The 25,980-nt window shown below is 38.6% G+C and overlaps 1 protein-coding gene across 1 annotated transcript; it reads left to right on the top strand.

Moving 5' to 3' along the window:
• Positions 1-25,980, top strand: KLHL13 (kelch-like family member 13; the record flags this gene model as incomplete). The annotated part of the gene is made up of 5 exons (XM_010147754.1): positions 1-126; positions 14,650-14,791; positions 16,730-16,862; positions 17,111-17,307; positions 25,185-25,980. Coding segments are annotated over exons 1-5 (1,366 nt in total), but the record flags the coding sequence as incomplete, so codon positions are not given.

Here is a 25,980-nt window from a genome sequence, read left to right as displayed (position 1 = left end):
ACTGTTATTGTAGTACCGTGGTGACAACATGCCATTGAAATGGAAAACGAGCTCTCCTGCTATCTGGAAATTCCCAGTTCCTGTGCTTAAAACATCCAGGTCATCGCCACTTTCTCCAGCATACATGTAAGTGAGAGAAATGAGGATAAAAAGGTGGGATTGCTTTCGTGAGACTACCCTGTGGCAAAATACCCTGTTATATATTGAATGACATTGGCACTCAGAATTTTACCTTGTTTTCTATGTAGATCCCCAGATTTTTATCCTGGATGTTTCATGATGGATGTTGTGTCGAGTCTTTCCCTCTTTGTTGAAACATAGAGAAATTGTGCAGCTTAAGCCATATTCATGACAGTATCTCGTACATGTTCATTTGAAAAGTTCGTGTTGCTGTTAATTTGTAGCGCTGATCTGGAATTGACAAGTTAAGCTTTGAGGCAGGCTTTCTTTGTAGTATATATGCTAACATTTCCTTCTCCTGACTATTACACTTGGAATTTAAACATGGAATCACCTGCTGTATTGTACTGCACTTTTGTTCGTGTAAGTTCTTGTATGAAAGAAAGCATCCTGCTTTGGTCTTGTATTCTTGACAGCCTTAGCCTTAATACAAAGTGAATGTCTTTGTAAAAAGTTACAATAAAAGCTTAAAATAGAAACATAAATCATTCATATCTGAATATTTCTATAGTTATGCAGTTGGTCCATGTGAAGGAGTTTCACATAAAAGACTATTTTAATACACATGAAAACAACATGCCTTTGTCTTGTCAAATCTTAACGGAGCTTTTGTTCACCTTTTGTTGCTGCAAGTTCTGTGTTAGCATATACAGGTGGCTTTTTCCCTTCTGTGAAACAAAACTAAGCGTAAGGTACTGAATTGCTTCTGCCGTTAATTTAAGGAAGCAGCTCTTTTGAAAATGAGGAAGAGTTGCTTTAAAATGGACAAGTAACAGTGTAGGTGACTTCCCTATCTGGAAATGAAGACTATTACTTTCCACTAGTATTCCATACCGGTATCTACAATATTAGTACTTTTAAGCTTGTATTGTCTTATTGCAGACAGGCTTTTGCTCTAGCTGCTGTAGGGATGTGCTGTAAGAAATAGGTATTTACAGGTCCTCTGAATGTCTTTTTAGGTTGTTGCTGAGAATTGCATTGATAAGCAGTGGAGCTGGAGCAATACAACACTGTGCGTGGTCACTATTGTTCTCGGTCAGAAAGGCTGGGTTTAAAGAGCTAACCTGGCTGTACAGAAACTCTGCAGTGCACGATCCAATTTTAAGATTAATTTTCATTGCAGTGCTTCACCTTTTCACTCACTGAATGCATCAGATGTTTCAAGCTACTAGAAATAGGCTGTTACCAATAAATTGGTACTTATTATGACTTTTTAAGAATATGACTAAATACAAAGGAAGTATAAGGATAAAGAGTTGAGGCTTTTGAACCTATTTCAGAGAAACACTGTCTTTTGTTGCATGATATATTTTTCTTGTTTTTAACTACAGTACTTCTATTGCAAGAAAAATCAGAAATAGCTTTGTCTGATCTCTGCTGCTGAAACTGAGAATTTCTTTTGTGCGTTGCCTTGAAATTCCTAATCTAGCTCTGTGTATGCTCTGGCTTTTATGATGGGAATCATGTAGCTGATTATCTCTGTTCAAAGTATGTGAACAGGTTTAGTGATCATGCTTAACTATATGATGCTGAGCTTGTCTGGAGCATGAGAAATATGTGATCAGCAGCCTTCATAATCTTTTTATAAAGACTCAATGCGTACCAGTGTTTATGAAGACATTTCTTCACTGGCATAGAGTTGTGACATGAACAGAACTCTTAAATCTAATGGTAAAATTACTCATATGCTTTATTATAAAGAATAAGAAACATTACAAAACGGCACCTATTTGATTGGGCAATATATACCAACTGGTAAAAGAAAAAAAAACCTTGTAGTTTATGTTGACCAGCAAAATAGGCGATGGAGTTAATTATTCTCTTTGCAGAGATTACAGTAAATTTGCTACTGGTTTTGTCATCTGATGTTTTTCATATATCTAAGTTTTTCTTTCATAAGTAGCACTCTGCACACTGTCAAAAGCCTTATGTTTCAAGTAAAAGATTCAAGACTAAGTGACCTGTGAAACATAACATGTATTGATGTAAAATAGAGGACCATAGAACTCTTGAATTCAGATGAACACTTGCATATTTGGTGTTTTGGATCTAGAGTATACAAAAGTATAATTGAGTTTTTAATCCCTTTAATACTTGACGTCTTCATCTTACAGGTTTGTAGTGTAATTTGGAATGGGAAGTAGGGAGATTCTGGTTTTTCTCACGGTAAAGTTGACCCTAACTTTAAAAGCTTCATCCTGCTTATGATTTGCAAGTAACTTAACTAGAGGTTAAGCTGATTGTCAGGAGCCATAAGTTTTATTAGTGTTTTATTTGGTCTGTGTACCTGATACATGAACTCTGCCTTAGTTTCCCTGTATCGAACCGATACGGGCAGTTAGGAGCATGTTTGGCTTCTTGGCTGAAGCAGGCATCTGCATCCAAAGTACCAGGGTAAAATGAAGTCCCACTGTCCTGCAAGCTGTGCAGCTGGGGCAGCTTAGCTGCAGCCTCCGCTTGCAAAGTTTGTGGTAGTTCTCGAGGTGGGGAAGGAGGACGAAAAGCTTGTCCCGGAGATTCTTCTGCTGGGGGAAACTTGTGCCCAGGTAGTACGTGAAGTAAAGGCCCTGCTGAAGCTGAGCTGGTGACTTTGTAGGCAAGGATATGCTTCTGTCACTGGGAAGTCTGCTGGTTTTGCTGGGTCTGGTACCGCTTTCCCTGCAATGGGAGGGAGCAGCAGTGAATTGCTGCTTCTCAGCTGGTGGCTTTGTTTCCCGTGAGTTATTTATTAGGGATGTTTTCAGGATATCCTGACTGACTCTTCACGTTGTATGGAGGGTGAAGGGTCCCTCTGCAGGGCTTCTGCTGGAACTGGTCTAGAGATGCTTGAGCTTTCCCCTCAGTTGGAGAGATCCAGTGACATTGCATAGGGAGAATTAGGCGGTATTAGAATTGGAGTGCTGGCGTGTGACCAATATATGTAGGTGTGATGCAGCTTAGGTTAGTGCATGAGTTAGGAATGTGCAGATAAGTGTGCATGCGCATGCCCTTGTCAGGCTGCTTTACATTTTCTTTCGTGACGCTTATGGTGTCGGTGTGTAGAGTATAGATTCCTTTTGTCAAAATGAGTGTGAAAGGTGTTACAGCAAGTTCGCGCTCTGCTAATGAAATTATATTCATAGTTGCGGTTACGTTGACTATGTGAAGACAGACATGGGTGATTTAATATATGATGTGGGCAGGTGAGCAGTTTTAGCAAGTGAATCAGGATATTAGAGTTGAAAATGTGGTATTCCTTGGCATTGTAGCTGTGTATTTATGGCCACATGTTAAAAACAGCTGGAAAACTGGCTGACATAAGTAGAGGTTAGGATCTGAGGCACTACTTCACAGAGGGTGAGGGAGGGTTCAGAATTTGGTTATATGTAACAGCTTTTAGGTGTGAATGTGTCCCAATTATTGTTCGCAGGCCACATCACATCATACAGTAAGAACTTAGAGGAGAATTCTTTCCTATTCATACTAGCGATGTCATTTACATTGTTCTCCAAAGTTATGCGCATCTTCCGCTAACATGAATGGAAAAAGTGTTTGTGGAAACTCTGGAGAATAAAGTGCTATGATGGACATCTACAAAGAATTCAATAATGCAAAAATACCACTTTCAAAAATACTTTGACTATTCTATAATCCTGTGTCATGTGAGAGTGATGGTTAGAAATCACTCTAGAAAAAATACTGTTTTCTGATAAGTTACATATTCAGTGAGGTGTTTTTAGTCATATTTAGAAACGACTAAAATGAAAAAAATCATATAGTCTGTTTGTGAACTTAGTGCCTTCTCTCCTTGTACATGGAATGGTGTGTTGGTATTTGAAATGTAAACTCTCCTTTGCATGTTCATAAACAATTGACTGATGTTAGGAGAAATAAACAAATGTGATACTCCAGACATATTGCTGTCAAAGAGCAGTCTGTCTATCCTGAACTGTGTGGTTGTGAAATTTATCCGATAGGAAATGCTTTGCAGTCATGGAAATCAGTTACTGTGCAGAAAAGTAGAATGAATTCTTAATGCTCTGGACTAATCAGCGTTAGTTTTAGCTGCTTATATAGGCTATATAGGTTAATGCTTTTGTGTCTTTCAAATCTCTGATTTGCTCTACAATGAGCTCTTTGAATGTGTTCCATGCAGTGATACATACTTAAATGGGAGAAGGTGTGGATGCATAATTCATTAGACCATCTGTATTAGGCAGTTCTCTTCTGTGAGACCACCCTATGTGTCTCTACCCTCTTCAGTGGTCATTTTCAGTAAATAAAACCTTTTTATTTGACAGTCTATACGATATTCATGCAAAAGCACTTTTGCATGTCTTTGGCAATGTTTCCATTTAAAGCAGTTACTTCATAGGTATTTCAAATTTCAATATGTCAAAATTCAATGTGCAATCCAACCCACATATTTTTTTATTTTTTTTAAACTAATCTGGTGGTGCGTGCAAACAGATGAATTGAATGAGTGGGGAGTTGAAGGGGCTTCTGTCTTACAGATAGCAGAAGACTGCTTTTAATCCCAGCAGTTTTGTGTATAGTGTTCTCATTTGTGCCTGTTGATTTTTACATCTACTTTTTAAATATTCAGTATTTCAGTAGATTACTGTAAATTTGAAATGTGAAATTCATTGCAGTAATAACTGGCAGAAACAAGACAAAAAAAAACCCCAAACCTGGTTGTCATGAAGTTTCCCAGTGCTAGTGATTTTTCGGGGCAGATGTTTATAGGTGATGCTGTGGTTTACAGGTCCTCAAAATCACGTTCTCCTTATATAGTGTCATGTTGCAATATTGACGTTATGTTGTGACATGCTAAAGCATCGTCATTGAATTATCTTGGATAGGTTACTCAGCCTATTCTGCCTGAATGTCAGTGCTGCCAGTTTGTAATTTTTGCTATTATTTCCTTGTTATTGTGGAAAAGTTTTGTGTGCCATTGCGTTCTACTCACTGGCTTTTGTAGTGTTACACAGTATTGTTGAAATTTGGATGGGGATACCTATGGATTTTCTTAAAGTACTTGGTGAATATTGGGGTTTTAAAATAAGTCACTTGTTCTAAATGGTAATAGTGGGAATTGTAGTGTAATAATATGTAGCTATAACACTAAAGTGGAAATGCACATTCATATTATTGCTGTAATATTTTGTCCAGCAGTGACCGAGATTGTTGCAATATCTAAGTTGCAAAAATGTGGTGGGTTTTTTTCCATGGTCTCAGCAAGTCGACCATACCTGCTCTCTGACATGCTTAGATGTAAACTCATTATAATGTAAGGGAAAAATATTTTATGACTTCAAGTAATTAAAAAAAAAAAAAGACCTGTGTTCTCCCCAGGAGATTGTAATAACGGGATGCTAAAACAACTGTGAGAAGTGATAAAGCAAGAGGAATGGTAGAACAGACCTAGGCAGCAGAAATAGTGGGGGTTAATTAACAAATACTGAAGTCAGAATCTTGTTTACTTTTTCTGGCTTTTATGCTATCAAACTTAATCTGTCTAGTATACAGGGAAATAAAAGCCAGCACTCTGGAAAGGAGTTGTTCCTAAATCTGTTACAGGAATACAGCGGGATGTATTTTCGATGACCAAATTTTGAATGTGCAGGTGGTGCCTTACACATATATAGGTTTATGTCTCGAAGGAATCATTCTGCATACTGAAAAATACATGTGTGAAAACTAAATTTAAAGACACCTGTGGTAGAACTGTATTTCGCTGGTGCATGCGGAACGTTTTTCTTAAGCATGTCGTAAGGCACAGGAAGCATTAAGCTGCCTTAGCTAAAGTTGACCTGCCATTTGAATACTGAAGACCAAATATAAAGGGCAAAGAATAGGATGTGCAGTGTCACTTCAGCCTAAACTCTGACTGCCTCTGAGTGACTGTATTTTGCCTTTTGGAATGTCAAGGAAATAAAGTAGTTCTTCTGTAGCAAAGCTACAAAGCATGTGTACTTGCTTTGCTGCTTCTGTTTTTAATAGTTGGAATCAATAGACTAACACCAACTTTGGCAAAAAGTCATTAGAGAACAGTTTCTAATTTAGCATCATTAAACAATCTGAGCCTGCGAATTTAAGCTACAAATGGCTCAATGAATGTAAACCCTTTGTCAAATAGATAAATGTGGATGTGATACTAAGGCTCCCAGAGAGACTAAATACTGTCAGGAACAAAAGCTTTATAGCAATGACTGAGCCAAATATTGCTTTGTTTCTGTGGAAAACAAATTTGAATTAACCAGCGGGCTGTAATTATGCTGCAAACAGCTTGAGACCTCTGATAGTTTAGTTGTTTAAGTCGGAATTTTTAGGAGAATATTTTCTGTGTGCATATCCTTGGGAAATTACACCAAAATGGTTGATGTTGTTCAGTCCTCTTCTGCTGGTGCTGTGGGACCGGATTTTGTGTTGGCTTTGGTCACTGTGTGGCCTTACTTGGAAGTGATGCAAAAAGGTTTAGGATGTTGGGAATATGCTTGTTTCTGTGTTGTTTTCCTTTGAAGCCAGATCCGTTGGTGTTTGGAACTGCGATTGCCTCTTCAATTATCTGGGCGTTTCTAGCATCTTTCTTCATTTCTGTTGACATCGTGAGCTTGTGTGCTTGGAACTTTTTGCCAGGATGGTGATTGTGTGTTCATGTCCAAAGAGACTTTGCTGTTTTTTAAAAAAAAAAGAAAAGGACAAAGGATTTGCTTATGCTCTAGTCTAGAATTTTGCTTCTGGGATAGCTTCAGTAGGTAACCTTGAGCCTGACTATGGTTGAGCAAGATTTGGTGTCCCTGTCCTTCAAGTCGGTTTGTGTATGTCGTTCCGCTCATGGCCTTGCGAGCTTTTGATGATTGTGTTTGCAGAGCTGCTCAGGCTATGTTGCTTCAGTGCTTAATTTCCCCTTTAGACACCTTCTTAAAGTAGTCAGTCATATCAATGAGCATCACATGCTGTAACTGTGTCCAAAGAGCAGCTAAAGTTGTTGACCTACCTGTCTCTGCCTGCTGCCTGTCAGCATGCATCCAGAAGCATTCTTGGTCCTTTTCTGCTGATTTTGGAGGTTTGGAAGCTTTATCTTCCCCTCCTGCTGCCCTTGGCCAGAGCCTTGTGAAAGGGAAGTGCCACTGCTCACTGGTTTGCTCTGCTGTATAGAGCCTTTGATTTCTGTTGGTTTTCTGTTCTCCTTCTACTGAACAGCCTTAGGTTAGAGGAAAGGTGGAAAATGGGTATAGGAACATCTATTTGCTTTTTAATTTAAGAAACAGTAAGCCTTAATTTTATGCTGTTCTCCCGTCATGGAGATTTTGGGAGAGTTCACTATCAAGTTATTAAACAAATGTTTAAATATTCTGCTGTTACTGCTGTCCATCTAATCTGGAACCAAGGTCAGGTATAAAAAGGGAGTTATTAAAATATGAACATCGCAGCATTACGCAAGGTGAGCAGTACTCTGCAGCAGCTGCTGTAGCTACTTTCTGAAAATTGCACCCACAGTAGTTACAACGCAGCGTTAATTCACTGAAGGTTTGAAAACTTCCAGTTGTGGTGGCCCCTTTCAAGGCAACAGCATTAAAATGGCATTTTACGGTGTGCAGTAACCTGGTAAATGCCAAATGTTCTTGTTATCAGCCTGCAGTTCATCTATTAAAAATGCATCCTTTAACCTGTTTGCTAAAACCGGTGACATCTGAAGCTGGTAGCATGGGACGAGTGGTCGGAATAAGGAAGGAAAAAAGCCTTGATTCCTACTCCTGATTCTTTGTGGGTATCCCAGGGCATTTCGGTCCTGCCTGCCAGCACTGTTCTTGCATTCACCCTACCTGCAGATCTTCAGCAGCAGCTTATGTCAGTACCTGTACGTCTCCAAAACAGGAACCAAAGTTTGCTGAGCGTGCTGCTTAGCCTGTGGAGAGAGGAGTAAACTTGTTTTGTCAAGCTGTCAGAACAAAAATGACCTTTTGTCTTTGTTTTCTCTTCTGGCTGGAGTCGTGTATCTATTTTTAAATGTAACCTTGCGTTTTTTTTACAGAAACTGTAGCTGTGTTTTTGTAATAAGAAACCATTAACAAACTGTTCAAGGGGCTAGTTGTACTGGGTTGCAGATAAATACCTGTTAAAACAGTAATAAAAAGATAAGATGTTATTTCAGGGGAGAACAAGAGTAAAAGTAAATTCTGTGCTAGAGTAGAGGATATCCTGAAATTCTGTGGGTAGAACATACAGAATGGAAGAAATGTTAAAAAACATGATTGTATAATTTGTTCATCTACATTATATTAATATTTGAATTTATTAATAGAAGCATTAGGAGATTTTTCTTTTATACAGTGCTGCCATATCAGCTCTGTTTATTGAGCTCATAGGTGGCCATGTAATTTGTATGGGAAATTCCTACATTCATTACTTACCAAGCTGGAACATCTGTTCATAATGGAAAGACAGTAAGATAGTCAATACTTACTAAAATACTTTTTGGCAGATTATGCATGCATAATAAACAATTATGCTATATCTAATAATAAATTAAAGTTTCATTGTACTTTGCTGGCCTTTTAATAGGTTTGTTGGCGACACTTGTGTAATTGCATGTGTAGGATAACCCCGTAATATACCCGATTTTTTTTTTGATGGATGATAAAATAGTGAAGACTTGTCTTGTAATAAGAATATCTTAATATGAAATTGAAATCTGGTTCTTTGTTTGCTGACAAATACCAGAATACTGGCACATGCCAGGAATGATTGCTGAAGCTGCCATTTACCAGTGACCAGAACACTTGCAGTCATGGTTCATTGGACAGTAATTTGACAGAGAAAATAAGGTTATAATCCTTTCAAAAGCAAGCTATTGAGCTTCACCAAATTAAGAATTCACTGTCTGGCCAATATGGCTTTGGCAGGCTTTTACTGAGTTACGTAAAGACTTTGGGTTTTAAATAAATCAGAGAACATGCACTCTAAAATATCTGTAGCTGTAGGCTGATCTCCTTACTTTGTTTTCAAAGGCTGTGTGCTATGCTCTGACAATTTCAAATGGATCAATGGTTTATTGATGTAAATGAACAAATCCTCAATAATATTGATAGTTGCCTTGTTTCTGTTGCATCAGAATGAGTTCAACTCCTTCTGAAGAAAACATCATCATAGAATATTGCTTTATTTCCTTCCTGCCACTTGGTGCTATACAAAATGACAACATCGTATTTGAAGACTTCAGCTGACTAAAACTTGTCTTAGTTTCCACAGACCCGTGCTTTCATGGGTCACCTGGGTACTCCTGGACTGTCTTAACAGGTTAATATTTGCTAGGTGCTTTAGAAAGCAATTTGCCTCTGAATCATGTTGTAACTCCAGCCAGTTCAAAAATATCCATCAGTATCTGTGGGAAAGTTCTGGTACTTAAAGCATATTTTGAAGGAAGATTCAAACTGTGGTTGTTCTAGAGGTGTGGGCAGCTATGTTTGTCACCCAGCCTTCAGCTAGAAATTGTGTAAATAAAAATTTAAGTTCTGGATCCGACTACAGCGTTTTGTGTCCTGTTCCTGGTCACCCTGGTTAGTGCCTCTTCTGCTGTACGTGTATTTCTGTTTTTCCTTTAATGTTAGCTCACAGTTTCATAATTCCCTGCCTTTAATCTAGAGAGATTGCATACAGAATTGGGAGCAGTAATGGATCCTGTAAATACTTTGGCCAGTCCGTGCCTTTTCAAATTGCGTATTTAGTATTCTTCTGAAATACTAAGTTCTCTAATGTTTGTGCCAGTCTAGGTGTTTACTCATCCTACTTCTCTATGTGCAGGCTACAAATTAAACCTAGAAGCCCATGAAGACCCATTGAGATGATTTTCACCTTCCAGTTGCTTTTTATTAAGACAAGTCTAGAGTTCTTGTTACTCCGCTATATTTTGTCCTGCGTTGTGACAAGATTTAGGGACTTTTATACCCGACCGGTACTTAAAAGCCACTGAACTTGTATCTTTCAAATGAATGAAATATTAAATAATACTACTGAACTGTTCCATTTGAACTTTATTTTCTCCCCTAGCGTGGTGCTCAGCTATGGTTTTCCTTTGTCTCTGCTATGAAAAACCACCACCACAACTGCAAATCCATAATGTCACACTGGCTTGGCAAGACTCGAACTATTGTGTTTTTTTCATAGCTCAACATTTGGTTTACAGTCGCCTTTATAGTTCTAAAGTAATTGCTAATTGCACTTATTGTCCAAGAGGGTGTTCAGGTACCTTTTAAGTAGATGAACAAGATTAAAAATAGTATCTTTAGACAGAAAATTAATGAAAGCGAATCGAGAGAACAATCATCTGTAGAAAGAAAATTTAGCTTTGCTTCTTACCACTGAAAGAAAAATTACCTTTCTGCAAAACTGTCAGGAAGCTAAGAAATTAAGATACGTAGTTATTATCCCTATAATGCACGCTCCGTATTTCATCGCTACAAAAATACAAGTTGGAAGTATTTGGAGGATTAACTTAGAGTCCTGAGAAAAGCACATTTGGGTACAGTAGCTAGGAAAAAACTATACTGTACTGGAAAGAATCAACGTAAGGTTAGAAAGAAAATTCTGACTGACAGCTTATTCTGTGATAGCAACTAATTAACCTCCAGTGCCTTTCTGTGATCGCCGAGCCACTGCTTCCAAGAGGTTGCAGGAGTCGGGCAGCTCCTCTGCCTTGCTCTTGCAATGTTAATGTTCATTTTGTATTAAACGCCAATATTCCCTTAATACTATAATGTTCAACCCTCTCCAGACCACTGAATGCATTGAAAGTGGTGTTAATATCCACATTTAGAGCAACTTGTGAATTATCACTACACACTATGGTAGTTTTAGCTGTCTCTTCCTACTTTTGCTTTTAATATTGGTTAAAAATGCTGCTGCTGCACTTGCTTGATGATTTCTGTTGATCAGAACAATAAAATTAATTAGAAAATGAATTAGCTTTCTTCTTTGGTAGTATGCTTAATTGTGATATACTGTACTTACCATAAAATAAAGTTCAATATATTTACATTCATTATTATGTAATTAATTATAGTGCTTAGCAGACCCATGTTAATGAATGTAAATAACACCTTTGGTAAGTGTCCAAACAAGACAGATGTACTTACTGTGTGTTTGCTGGGAATTCAGTCGGATATAAGGCGTGTCACCCATCTGTTCTGGGCAGGAATGGCAGTTATTTCTGAATATTCACTTTACGGCCCCTCAAACAGGAGTTATATTCTGAATAGCTCAAAATTTGTTTGCAGGGCAGTCTTAAATTACTCTTGTTGTATGGGATATAGTGCTTGGGTTTTGCTGTTTCTGTGTGTATTGGTATCAACACCTGTGTAAGGGCTCTTGCATTTTCATTTTGTCTTACAAAGATGGGTTTTCCTTCTTGCAGGAAGATAAATGCTGCAGCTGGTACAAAGCCAATGACAAACTCGTAATTTCTGCTTGCTCTGGGTTTCTTTCCCTCTTGGTGAATGTCACAAGGCTGGGATTCAGGGGATCAGTGTGCTTTCATCGGGTCTTACTGCTGACTTGCCTTGTAGCTTCTGCCAAAACCAGCTCCTGAATGACACTTGTGGTGTAAGGGGAGAGGTACTCTGCCCTCTACACTGTTGAGCTCTAGGTTAAAAAGGTGGTGTATTTAAAAAAAAACACCAAAACAAAACCAAACAAAAAACCCCTCAAAATCCACCCAAACAAAAAATAGCCCCACATTTTTTAATTTGTCACAGTTTTAAAAATATAAAACGAAAAAGAACACAGGAGTAATGTAATCTGGTTATCTGAGTTTACTCTTGTGGCATCACATACAGCCAAATTAATGTTTGAGATTACCTCTGTACTGTTGATGTTCTGGGGGTTTTTTATAGTGCTGAAGCTTGCAGATTTTCATGTCTGATACACACACACACAAGTTCCTGTACGTATGCAGCAGCAAGCATGGAACAGAAATGGTGAAAATCTCTTCTGCAGAAGAGCATCAGGTTGTGAGCTGCTGGACTTAGATGTGTGATAGAGTTTATTGGACAACCACCCATTATGTGCTGAATATTAGGGAAGGGAAATACCTGCCTATAGTCACCTCTGGCACGCCGAATGTGTGCTTTTTAAGTATTGCGGGTATTTTGAAATGTGCCATATCCTCTGGCTGTGCAGCAGTTAACAAGGCATCTTGTGCCCTTAGGACAAAGCTTAGGGAGTTGTATGTAATGTCGCTAGTTCAGAAAAATCACTCCATTATCACCCCTGTTTGTGGAATAAATGAATCGTGGTCAAAGTCTTTGCCTTCATTTGTAGAATTTACGGAGTACGTGTGCTGGCGGTCGGGAAATAACGTGGCATGCTGTGTGTGGTAAAACATCCACTCCAAACAGCCACCAAAGTTGGTTTACTTGTATGTTTCTTGCCCCAGTGATTTTAACTGATGTGTACATCTTCTACACTCAGAAGACCATAGAAGTATTTTGAAAGCCCCTTTGTATAATGGCTATCTGATCTGACGGTTCAGGAACATCTTCCAAGAGCAAACAGTCACATTCATGCTAGTTGAGTTTGCGGTTCCTTCCCACCCACGCGTACAAGTCTCCCCACATTATTTTATATATTTCTTCTTAGAAAGACATGTACAAATTTAGAGACTGTGTGTCCTTTGAAATGGTTAGGCTCTTTCCTTGATGTGATGGTATTACAACTAAAACAAACAAAACCCTAAACCCGAAGTGAACAAAAATGTTTTGGGTCAGGAGCGAGCAACTGCTTTGCTGCTGTGTTACATTGTTGGATGCCAAAGAGAGTTTGGAGAGCACTTTTTGGAGGTGCATCCTGTCAAACTTCATTTAGATTACACTCTGGATTTGTTTCATAAAATAGAGATAATTCTGTCTCAAAAATGACTAATTTCTTGCTTGCTGCAGTACATCTGCATGTATTTTTTCAGATGTCTGAGTACTGGGTTGCTACAGTAGAAGTCAAGGCTTTTTAGATGTACCCTTGCTCCTACAGTCTGTTGTGTCTGTGTGCTTAAAATCTCAGTGTTTCAAACCCATGTGCGCTGTTCAATTTGATTCGAATATGTTTTCCTGGCTGACCCTATGTAGCCATGGGTTTGAGCAAAGCACCTCAGTGCTGTCACGGTCACGTGTGAGTTTCAGAAACTGCTCTACATAGTCCATGTACCAGAGAAGGTGGGGCTAAATATAAAAACAAACAGTCAAAAAAACCTCAACCTTTTTACTATGAAAATTAATTTTGATCTGCGGATTCAAAATTTGTCCTTCCCTAGTGCTTGCAGTCAAAACTTGGCGGGTAGGGCATGGAATTCAAGCACATTCTTGTCACTTGTTTGAAGTAATTTCTGAAACTAGCTTGGAGGCCAATGTTTTTACCTGCATGTTTTAAATTTGGCAAACCTTTGTATCTGAGATTTGCAGCAGTTGTGGCAAACTGCTGTGAATCCTTTTTTTCTTTTATTTGTTTGCAGCTTGGAGTCTTTATTAATAATGAAGATGCCCTCATCTGTGAATTAACAGCTGATGTTTGCTAATAAATGTTGCGTATATACGCATTATATCGCTATGCATGCTAATAGGTAGTACGTTAGATCACGGAAATTACAGGAACTAGTTATTGTTAATATTTCTGGAGAATAAATCTATTTACATTGTATAATAATTACAGGTTAGGGTAGTTAGAATCTCATATGCATATATCTTTATGTAAACCTAATTTACATCTCGAGATTAAAATGGAAGGCTAATAATAGTGCAGTAATTCTTTAGCAGTTCTACCTAAAATTAGCCTTACCCACTTAGAGGTGGACAGTAATTGCTTGGAATCAAACACGTAAGCGTTGACTTCACAGTAACAAATCTTAAAATAAAATTAGGAACTGGCTGCCTGCATTAGCAAAATACTTGATATCATGTCCTAAACGACTTCTTCTAATTGTGTGTTCTTAAAGATAGCATAAAGTTACAGCTTGAAACTCCACTATGTATATTTTCTATTATTACATTCGTGCTTGAGCAAGGTAATGCAAGCCATAAGAATGAAGTTACTGAACATCAGTATTATAATTAGTTTCAATCTTTAGTTTTTAGTGGCCATCTGATAATATACTTGGTTTTGATAACTGGCTGGAATCCCTGCAAGCATCCTACAATACTGGAAGCGCACACAGAAATAAAGTAGTGTGCAAGTATCTCAGTCAGGGAGGTGGGGATGGAAGGAAAAGGAAAAATTTGTTAGCAGAAAATTAAATTTTTTAAGTTACGTTGATTTAGAGACTGTTAATGCTTCGCTTCCTTAGCTGAAGGGGACGATTAAGGACTGCTTCTGTCACCTGCTGATTTTTCACCTTTAGCCTCTATCCTGTTACGTGTCATCCCAGAAGACTCTGGTTTTAATACACGAGCACTGAATGAAAAGGAGTTTGGTCTTAAGCTTTCTTTGTTCTAATCTTCTTAGATCTCTGGTGGAAGAGGAGGATCCTCATATGAAAGTATCTCTTGGTAGCAGCGATATGGGCATCTCTGCCCATCTACAGTCTTCTAAGACAGGGACCACAAGATTTTTCACCAGCAACACTCACAGTTCTGTGGTATTACAGGTAACTAAATGTTATTGTGTAAATGTTGATCTGTACTGGGAATTTTGGCTGCTCTGAACAATGCCACCCCTCAACAGACTTTATCAGACTAGTAATTCCTAAAATACATCAGAACTAGCACATGTTGTTAGTGTGCTGTGCTGACAAAGCCTACAAGCAAGTGTGACTTAACTCCTTTTCCTGCGAATTAAAGGTTTGACTCTTAGAGACAGCTTGGAAAAACCCCTGGCCATTTCCTGGGCTTGTATCCTTGTCGGCTCTCAATTTCTAAGAGGTAATATTGTTTAAACTATGAAGTGACAGCTGCCTCAAAGCAGCTCACTTGAATATAATCATGTAATTATGTTAGGCAAACACTTGTACCATCTCCTGTGCTAAAGCCGCGTTAGGGATGCGATAGGAGCTTCGTGTCCCAGAGGTGGCAGAGCCCTGTCAGGCTTCGTGTACCGCCCTGTGCTGGGTCTGGCTGCATGGCACTACCGTATGGCAGAACATTCCTCTGATGGATAAAAATGTTATCCTCTCTGAAGCTTTAAGACTTTAAAAATATAGTCATTTTATCTTGTCGTTTCTGCTGGGGCTCTTACATGCCATGCAGAGACAAGCTTACAGCTTTCGTAGCTCTTGCTACTCGCCAGCGCAGTCTTTCTCCCGAGTGCAGACAACTTTTGTATGGGATGACTCCTTGGAGAACTGCCACTTACATTTTTTCAATTTACTGCCTAAGTCTTGGGTCAAAGTTTTGATTTTTGTTTTGTTAGGGTTTTTTTTGGTTCCTCAATTCAGAGACGTTAGTGACTCTTTAGTTTCTAAGGCTTGTGCATCTGTGCACAGCTCTCCCTCGTTTGAACACTAGGCAAAGCTTATTTCCTCCTCACTCAATTTTTTTCTTCAAAATTGGAGCAGATGGAGAACTGGTAGTTGTAAAGCCTTGTTTGTCGGAACTACAGACCAGTTGTTTGTCATTGAAATGTATTAGTTTATATAAATCCTGTCTTTGGATTCTGATTTATTGGAGCTCATAGCTCATTTTTTCATTTGCACTCTGTTCTCTTCTGTGAGACAAATTTGAATGCTAATTTCTACTTAACCTCTGCAATTTTAAACCTACAGCCTTACTTTAGGATCTCTTAAATTTTACACCATGCAGGCTGGTACCAAGACTTTTCTAAGTGTTATTTCTATGAAGACTATATTAAATATTTACATTCTTGTTAGTACTAGAGAAACATCAGACGCACCTGGTTGAAAGAAATTGTTTTATGTTCGAGCTTATGGTCTGCAGTTTGTGAAGGAGGCTGATAATCCAACCATCCTACAGTTCCCTCAACCAGGTGTAACTTTGGAGGAAAGTCTTACTCTAGGATGCTGTTGTAAATGACTTTCTTTTTTATTAGACTTAGCTATTATAAGTAATTCAGAAAAGATCAGATGTGTAATGTGAGCTTATTTTGGAGTTTTTGCCATGTAAACTTTGGTAATCAATTTGAAAATCATGGAACCGGGTGACAGCTTTCCTTTCAGACCCCAGTATTTTACAGCCTCTTGGGTTTCAAAGCACTTAAAACTGGTGGGGCACAGAAATATATCTAGAATGCATATGTGTCCAGAAAGGATAGGTCCAAAAAAAGATATTGGTCCCTACCTGAAATAATTACTGGAATGCAAGCTTACAAAGCAAACTCCTGAAAACAACCTAAAAATAACTTAATTTGCGGAATAAAGCTACTTTCTAAGGCCAATGTACTTTGCATTCTTCAGCCGTTTCTGGAAATTAATAATTATTCTGCATGTTTTCCAGTGAATAATTATCATTGAGTATATTAGTGACAGTGGTTGTAACATGACAAATCATTTTAGTGACTTTTTGGAATCACAGTACGTGTGTCCCTTCTCTCCCAGATCAAATGGATGCTTCACATTATGCTCTTCTTGCAGGGTTTTGACCAGCTGCGTGTGGAAGGTTTGCTTTGTGACGTGACGCTTGTTCCAGGAGATGGTGACGAAGTGTTTCCTGTTCACAGAGCCATGATGGCTTCTGCAAGTGATTACTTCAAGGCGATGTTCACAGGTGGGGTTTTTGTTAAAATAACGCATACTACTATCTCCAAATTGCTATTGTTTGGCTACTCTGACACACATTCAGTGCTGTGTGTAAATCAGCCCAGGACTGCACTGACCTCTCTGTAGTTGTACCCTTTCTACTGTTGCATATGAATTTTTAAGCTTTAAAATTGTATTTTAATTTTGAATAAGTTAATGAAATTATTTCAACCCAATCAAAATGACCATATAAACTTACCTACATGTCTTTTTCAGGAGGAATGAAGGAACAGGATTTAATGTGCATTAAGCTTCATGGTGTGAACAAAATAGGCCTAAAGAAGATCATTGATTTCATTTATACTGCAAAACTTTCCCTTAATATGGACAACCTTCAGGACACTCTGGAAGCTGCCAGTTTTTTGCAGATTTTACCTGTTTTGGACTTCTGTAAAGTGTTTCTTATCTCTGGGGTAAGAATGCTTGTTTCACATTTACAATGATTAAGATCTCCCTGTGGTTCTTTTATATAAGACTAATGACTGTGTAATAGTCAAAGTTAAGTCTAAACCTTGCCATTATTCATAATCTGGATTCACAGAGAATAAGTTTCCTATGTAGTTTTCTTGAAAATCTTTTCTTCTGAGTATTATGTACAGTGTGAGTTTGATATGTTATACCACATTGAAATTCTAATTCCTAAGTGACTGCAGTGACTATAATCATACTTCCCAGACTCCTTACTGTATGTCTTAGTTCACACTCTCAATCTCTCAATCCTTCTGTAAGAAAGCTAGTTGGTGAGTTAAACTGAAAAAAATAATAGAAGAGCAAGGTGCTGTTGCTCTCTGTTAATATACTTTCTTGAAACCTTTTTAGTGAGGAATGAAACCCACAATTACAGCGATCATCAGAGACCATTACGTATTTTTTGTGAATTAGTGAACTTGGTCACAGTCCTTTAGAATAAGATATTCTTTAAAGAGGTTTCTAATAGGAATGGTAGAGAAATGTTGGTTATATGAGAAAAGTAGCTACAAGGATTTCATGTTTATGGCCATGTTTTGCTAGAACTAAAACTGGCTTTGAATGCCTACTGGGAATTGTTTTTTCACAATCACCAAAGTGTGTGCTTTTGTAAGCAGGAGACAGCCCCCAAAGAAGCAACCCCCTCCTCTTCTACCAATAATGGTTAGTTAAAAGAATAATCCTGAGGCAGCTTGTAGCACGGTTGCTTTTGTGCTATTGGAACAAATGAGAAGTTTGCCCTGCAAAGCAGCGTGCTGTAGTTCCAGTGCAGTACAGTCTGTTTGTGGTTTAGAGTTGCCCTGCTGATTTTTATGTATTGTAGAGATTAAAATCTCAGGTCCTGAACCCACTCCTGGGGGAGGAGGAACTTTCAATAACAACCTTTTTTCCACCTCCTTTCCTTCCTCTTTCAGAGCTGGTGTCCTGTTTTATTTTAAGGCTGTGTTTTGGGGCGGAATGCCATGCTCCCTTCGAGTTGAAGTCAAACAGTTCTGCAGTTTTCTCTTTATTAAAAACAAGAGGCCTGTTAAAGATTCAGCTTGTTAAGCAGTAGCTGCCTTCTCCTTCATTCTTTATGGGTGGGAGGAGGCATGTAAGGAAGGATGTGACATGAAAACACTCCATTTATCTGGCTCCAACCTCATGTTAAAGGCATTGGATTTATATTCCTCTGTTTAATCTTGTTGTTTATTAAGCATAGCTGACATGCACATTTGATCAGCTTGGATTGCTTTTCACAGGTCTTGCTTTTTGAGCAGCCTTCACTTCTTAAATCTCAGATACCAGAGATTTCAAGGTCTTGCTGCATGCCTGCACTCATTCTAGTGTTACAGTCAACTTACTGCATACATTTGATGTCTCCAGCTACATTCACTATTTCTGTAGTTAAACCAGTGCAATCTCAGAATATGGGTGCAGTTATCCATTTTCTAACTTAGACACAGTATATGAGCAATGCCAATGTATGATGATTCAATACCTTTCCTAGCTCTTGCCCTGCTGTCTTGTATTAATATAACCAGTTGGAGTGAATCCAGAGGAGGCCACAAAGATGCTCGGAGGGCTGGAGCACCTCTGCTGTGGAGACAGGCTGAGAGAGCTGGGCTTGTCCAGCCTGGAGAAGAGAAGGCTCCAGGGAGACCTTATAGCACCTTCCAGTGCCTGAAGAGGGCTACAAGAAAGCTGGGGGGGGACTTTTTGCAAGGGCAGGGAGTGACAGGACAAGGGGTAATGGGTTTAAATTGAAGGAGGGAAGATTTAGATTGGACATGGGGAAGAAATTCTTTCTGGAGAGGGTGGTGAGGCACTGGGACAGGTTGCCCAGAGAAGCTGTGGATGCCCCATCCCTGGAAGTGTCCAAGGCCAGGCTGGATGAGGCTTTGAGCAACCTGGTCTAGTGGAAGGGGTCCCTGCCCGTGGCTGGGGGGTTGGAACTGAGGGATCTTTAAGGTTGGGTTGGAACTTTAAGGTCCCTTCCAACCCAAACCATTCTGTGGTTCTATAACTTTGTCCTGCAGACAAGGAGTGCCTGCTTGGTGGGGTTGCAGAATGAGAGCTGAGAGCTGTGCTGTCAAAGCAGTTCTGCCTAGAGACCTTGGTGTTATTTCTAATGTTTCCTGGAGGTTTTCTGATGTTAATGTTAATTGCTTATGTACCTTCCTAGAAGTCTAACTTTATCTGTAACAGGGAAACTCTTGTGTTCTGCATGAATTATAATATTATTTGGTATTCAGCATTCTGATAGTCTGTAATGAGAAGTAAAGAAGCAGGTATTCCCATTGCCCCTCAGGGTACTGGCTCAGAAATGTGACCTTCCTAATGAAGACATGTACTGGGATTTATGCAAACAAGAGGTCTCCAAGCTGCTAATAACAGCAATCTGTTTCATAAGGGAAGTGTTAGAGGTGTTTAGGCTCTACAACGCTACTGTTTTGCTTTTAATTTTGGCATATTTTCTAATTGGCCAGTTCTCTGAGAATGTTGTGATAATGTTTCATTAATCTTAATACTCTTAAATCCTGCATGATCTATTTTATGGCCCTCAGGTTTTTCGTTACCTTCCAGAATGATGCAGTCTGCCTCTCCAGGGTTGACGTTGCTATAAATGCCAACTTGGAATAAGGTCTTGGTGTTCTTTTGAATCGGGGATTTGGAGTGGCCTCCCTTTGATGGGAGGTGAGCCCCAGGGATGCTGTGTTGCCCTGTCTCCAGCTGCTTGTTGATTTTTCTTTACTGGGGAAGTAGCTTCTTTCATCCTAAATTGCATTATTTGGAGGAATTTCATTATTTGAAATGCTTGTCTTCTGAATTTCCCTTCACTTAGTGTTGACTCAGTCACTGGTTTTGGTTCTAGTAAGAAACGTCTTGTTTGATACCACATTTTGAAAGGGGTGAGGTTCAGAATCAGGAAGACTTTATTCAATCTCTTAATTGTATGGATTCTCTTTTCTTAATTTTTTTCCTTTATATTGGTGTCTAAGGGGAACATCATCTCATTTATTGTGTAACTGTAGAGAAAGTACCAAACTAAGTTTGTGCTGTTGGCCTAGTTGTGTTCTCACATCCTTGAGCAGAGAATGAGCTTTCTTGGGAGTTTGCTTGAACAGGAACAAGAGTTGGTGAGCAAACTTGGTGGTTTTGGCTTTTTTAATTACCATATCTTAGTTTACAGAGATTATACTAGTTTTGCTCCATTCTTGAGGCAGTATTTCTGTAATTTAAATAAATTCTCTGAGCAAGTCTTGAGCTTAGTTTTGCTGATATTAGTTGAGAGTAGCATCTGAGAGCTGACGTAACTGTTGCCAGACAAGTACTTAATTGTCTGTAAATTGTCTGGACGGTCTGTTATTATAGAAGTCAGTTTATGTAAAGCAAAATGTAACTGTGTGACTGCATAAGAGGGTATTGGAAATATTTATAATGAAGAACTTTGGGTAACAGCTGAATTTGGGTAATAAAAAATTAATATTGAGAGCTTCAAGGAATGGTCTATGTTATAGCTGACTTGTAAGTGTTCTTTTATTTGTTCTGCATTTACATCCTTCCTGTCAAGTAGCCCTGATAATATGTGCTGTGCAGCTGAGCAGACTCACAGAGAAACATGGGAATACTTCCAAAAATTATTTTTAGTATTACTTTTAGTATTGTTTTTAAATATTTATATCTATCCAGTAGACTAGGACTACTCCCAGGTTCGCATCTAAATGAGCCGTAATGTAATTAAAATTAATAAAAATGCCATGGAAATGTTTTCAGAGTAGTGAGTGTTAGATAACACACAATAATGGGTTTCTAAATGTAGCTGCAGTGTACAAAATTAAGATGAGAAACCTATCTGAGTACATTACAGCACTTGGGAAAAATCAGTGTAATGAGGAAGGGAATGTTATACTGTAATTAAAGAAAACATTCCAAAACACCAAAAACTAATGCTTTGGCTGTACCTTTCATAGAGCTGCATAAGAAAATTTTATTCCTTCTATAATTCTGTAGTTTATGTTTTTGTTACAACTAGCAAATCATCAAGTATTGGCATCTCCATGTTTGGAAGTCTCTCTTGTCACAAGGCCTTGGTTAACTGAGGATGAAGCAAGATGGTCTCAGTTTTATGGGGGCATGGGATCTGATGCTGGGGCCAGCTCTGCCAGCCAACACAAATCCACCTTGTCTAATGTGGCAGTACGATTGGTTCTGTTTTCTGAGCTGGACAAATTTCTGTGCTGTTATTTCTGGACTTATGTATATGGGAACCCACAATAAAACTGAGGATTTGGGAGGAATGTAAGCTCTTATGAACTTAGACCCTCTGAAACACCACGTTAAGTACTTCACTGTCTAACAGTCGTTGAAGCAAAAGGTTAGACATGTAAATATTTTGTGTTACTGGGCTTGAGGAGATGATGTTCTGTACATGTTGTTTTTCCTGAGTTGATCTCCAGGGTTCTCGTACTTGCAGTCATTTTGCTCTGTGTCCAGTTTTGTAGTATTTTATAGTCCATTAAGTATTTTACCAGAGCTTGGGTGATTGCTTCAAAATTTCAAAGAATTACATCAACTGTGTTCTTCAGAAAGTACTTTGGCTTTTGCATTTGGTTTTTTTGGGGGGCTGTAATGCATTGTGCTGTGGTTCACCTTTATTTTTTGAAAAGCTTTTTAGTATTTTCTGGAACTCTGCTTTGTAATGGGTAATTACAGTGCGTAATGTGAATGAGCAGCGCTGTGCAGTGGTCAAGCCCCAAGTAACATAGTGCTTATCTACAGTTCTTGACTTTTTATGAAGTTGTTTAGCTATTTGTCCAGTTATGTCTTTTAGGGCATTCTGCGTGAGTATCTTTTACTAGTTACTGGATGCACTGTACAGCCATATTTTGTCTGATATTTCCATTCCTCCCATTCACTTCACTTCAGAAGCAGCAGTTCCTTCTGTTGATGAGCTCCTGATTGACTGACTTCCATAGAGAACGGTTGCCACACCTCTTCTAAGTACCGTAGCATAAGTCAAACTGTTTATTTTTTTGAAAATCAACACTTGAGTAACTCAGTACTGAAGTGTTTAAATAATATTATTGTACTTCTAAGATCGTCCAATTCTGAATATTTAAGTAGAAGTAACTATTGCATTTCATTCCATTGAAGGATTATTTTTTTTGGCTCAAGACTTAAGGATCTCTAGAGTATGTATTCTGATGACTGTAAAATCTTTTCAGTATAATTTAGCCTGGTACATTGATTGTTATCTTAGAGCACAGTAAATTTGGTTACAGTACTTTTGGCAAGCAAAGTAACCTTTAAGAAAATATGTAATGTGGTACCATGATTTGAGGTGAGTGGTGGAATTTGTTAGGAAGCCAAACAAAATGCAGAATTTCGTAAGCATCATGAGGAGTACTTGCAGTCATAGTAGGAAGTAAAGCTGAGTGAAGTACAATTCCAGTGAATTAATTAAGGCAGTATAAGGTAACTTTTCTGAGAATTAGGGATTGACTGGAAACTGTTAATGTCATGATCATCAGTCATTAACAGCGTGTAATGTGTCAATAAACTACTCAAACATAAGTATTCCAGGAATATATTCCATTGCGTAGATTTACAGTACGACGTCGTTATGGCCATATATCAGCTGGATGCACGCTGGACACTTGATAACTGGCATGTGTTCTGCAGCAGGTCTAAATGCCTCATTGCAACCCAAATACTGTGTTCCAGTGGTACGTAATCTGTACCTCTCTTGCTTTGGTCTTTTGACTTCAAGCATGCCTCTCCTGTATGCGATAATGTCTTTCTGTCCGCTTACCTTGATAGGGAGGAATTGCTGCATCTCTGTAGTTTGATGCCTGTAAATGTATTCCAAAATAGTTTTGAAATACAGTAACTGTATAGCAAGAGTGAAGATTTGTGGCATACTGTAAGACAGATATTTGTTTGGGGTGATTTTTTTTCTATTGCTTTATTTTCCTTATACAGCTTGAAAGAAATTTTAGAAGTAAGAATGTCCTGTTCCATTTACTTAATTTAAGGTATGCTGCTACTCCCATTATGCAATTAATTTATGTAAATTAAAAATCCTACAAGGAAATGTGTAGGAAATAGTTTGTTACTGACTCTTAAGAAACATTTTTTTTTTATTTTGACTGTTTCTTAAGCATTAGAGAATGTTTATATCAAAATATAATCACATCAGCTAGCAATAATCTATAAAACAATGTGGTCTGTCTTGTAATACAAAAATAATTTCCATATATATGCAGGGGTATTTTTATAATAGAACTCCTGACACTCTGACACACGTTCATCTTATTATTTTTATAATAGAACTCCTGACACACGTTCATCTTAGGGGTAGAACCTGGTTACAGGATTAGTGCTGCTGGAGTTAAAGATTTGGAACCATTAACTGTATGAAGGCGTTTCAAGATGTGGGAACGAAGACCTAATGACTGCAGATCTTAACTCTAGGGCAAGCTAGATCAGTTTCTAGTGAATTAAACATTCTTCTATTCCCATACTCATTAGGCTTTTGAATTGTCTCACCCTAAAGGACAGTGATGAGATTGAGTTACACAGTATTAAAATCTTTAATCTGTTATGACCAGAAGGTCATATGAAGGTTTTTGAATTCTTAGGCTGCAATCAGGTCATGGTCCTCAATCTTTATAATCTTTTTAAAAGTAAGTATGAGATTCGGAAGCTTAAATTCTTCTGGCATTACAAATACATAATGAGAATCACAAAGTTGTGAAATTGTTGGCATTGAGTAGGACTGACATACGCAGAGACTAGAAAGCACGGGTAAATAAAGCTTGGGTTAGAGAAAGGATCGAATGCAAAAAAGCAACAATTCTCAGCAAAAAGTGTCTGAAAATTGACTTGGTTTGCACGTGGGCAGTAGAGCTTGCCAAAACGAATTGTCCAGGTTCACTAGAGACCCACTTTAAGTTAAATCCTGCCCTTCCTGTCTTTCTGCCTCCCTCCGCCTTGGTTCCCAAGTGACCTCAGATATTTAGGAGCCAAAGATGTAAGAAAGGCAGATGCAGCAACAGTGTAAAAGATGTGGTCACCAAGACATGGTCACTCAAGTATTGAATGAAATTATGTTATGATCCATATAGTGAAAGCATGTCATGTGCTGGGTATTCCTAGGGAAACCTCCTGGATTCATTGTATCTTTTAATAACTTTATACATATATTTAAAAAATCACTACCTTGGTCTTATTTTTGACCAAGGACATATATTCAGTTTTGAGCACCACCATGATTTATTAAAGATGTAATTCTGTTTCTAAGGAATGTACTCATTGGATTGAACACTGTAAATAACTTGCCTGAAATATGTGGCGTTGGCGAGGTAGCTGTGCTTTTCTCTTGGCTGCATTATGGCAGTACAATTTTAATAATGTTAGAAAAAGTCTAATGGCAAGACCTACTTTTGCATTATTTTCTGTAACCTTGGGCTGATCACCTTTACCTTAAGAGTATTTTCCACATTTCTTTCTTAGAAAGATGTTGGCAGAGCTTTTCAAAGATGAACTGCTGTGCAATTGCTATGTATCATCATTGTATAATGTATTTGACATAATTAATATAGGCCATCTGCTTGTTACTTGTCTCATTTCTTTCTTCAAAATAAGGAATACGTTGGGTCTCCCCTTGCAGTCATGAATACATACATCACATTGAATATTTATTTGCTCATGTGTAAATCACCTAGAGCATTGCAAAATGATGAAATATTGCTGATTCTGTAATATTCATTAATTTCTACATTATCGTTTAGACACCAAATTAAGAAAGCGTTCTGATTCCTCTTTGTTTACTTAATAGGTTTCGTTGGAAAACTGTGTTGAGGTTGGGCGAATTGCCAACACATACAATCTCACAGAAGTGGATAAATATGTTAATAATTTCATCCTGAAGAACTTCCCTGCATTATTAAGTACTGGAGAATTTGTGAAACTCCCCTTTGAACGTCTTGCCTTTGTGCTTTCAAGTAATAGCCTTAAGCACTGCACTGAACTTGAACTCTTCAAGGCAGCTTGTCGCTGGCTACGGTATGAGGAGCCTCGGATGGAGTACGCCGCAAAGCTGATGAAGAACATCAGGTTTCCACTGATGACACCCCAGGATCTTATTAACTATGTTCAGACAGTGGACTTCATGAGAACTGACAATACCTGTGTAAACTTGCTTTTGGAAGCCAGCAATTACCAAATGATGCCATACATGCAACCCGTTATGCAGTCGGAGAGGACTGCCATTCGCTCGGACAGTACTCACTTGGTGACATTGGGGGGAGTGCTGAGGCAGCAGCTGGTTGTCAGCAAGGAGTTACGGATGTATGACGAAAAGGCCCACGAATGGAAATCCTTAGCTCCCATGGATGCGCCAAGGTACCAGCACGGCATCGCCGTGATCGGAAACTTTCTTTACGTAGTCGGGGGCCAGAGCAATTACGACACGAAAGGAAAGACGGCGGTCGACACTGTCTTTAGGTTTGATCCTCGCTACAACAAGTGGATGCAAGTCGCATCTTTAAATGAGAAGCGCACCTTCTTCCACCTAAGTGCCCTCAAAGGACATTTGTATGCAGTTGGTGGTCGGAACGCAGCGGGTGAGCTAG

This window comes from Eurypyga helias, unplaced genomic scaffold (genome assembly GCF_000690775.1).
Source record: "Eurypyga helias isolate BGI_N326 unplaced genomic scaffold, ASM69077v1 scaffold21612, whole genome shotgun sequence".
Classification (NCBI taxonomy): domain Eukaryota; kingdom Metazoa; phylum Chordata; class Aves; order Eurypygiformes; family Eurypygidae; genus Eurypyga; species Eurypyga helias.
This window is presented reverse-complemented; position numbering and strand designations above follow the sequence as displayed.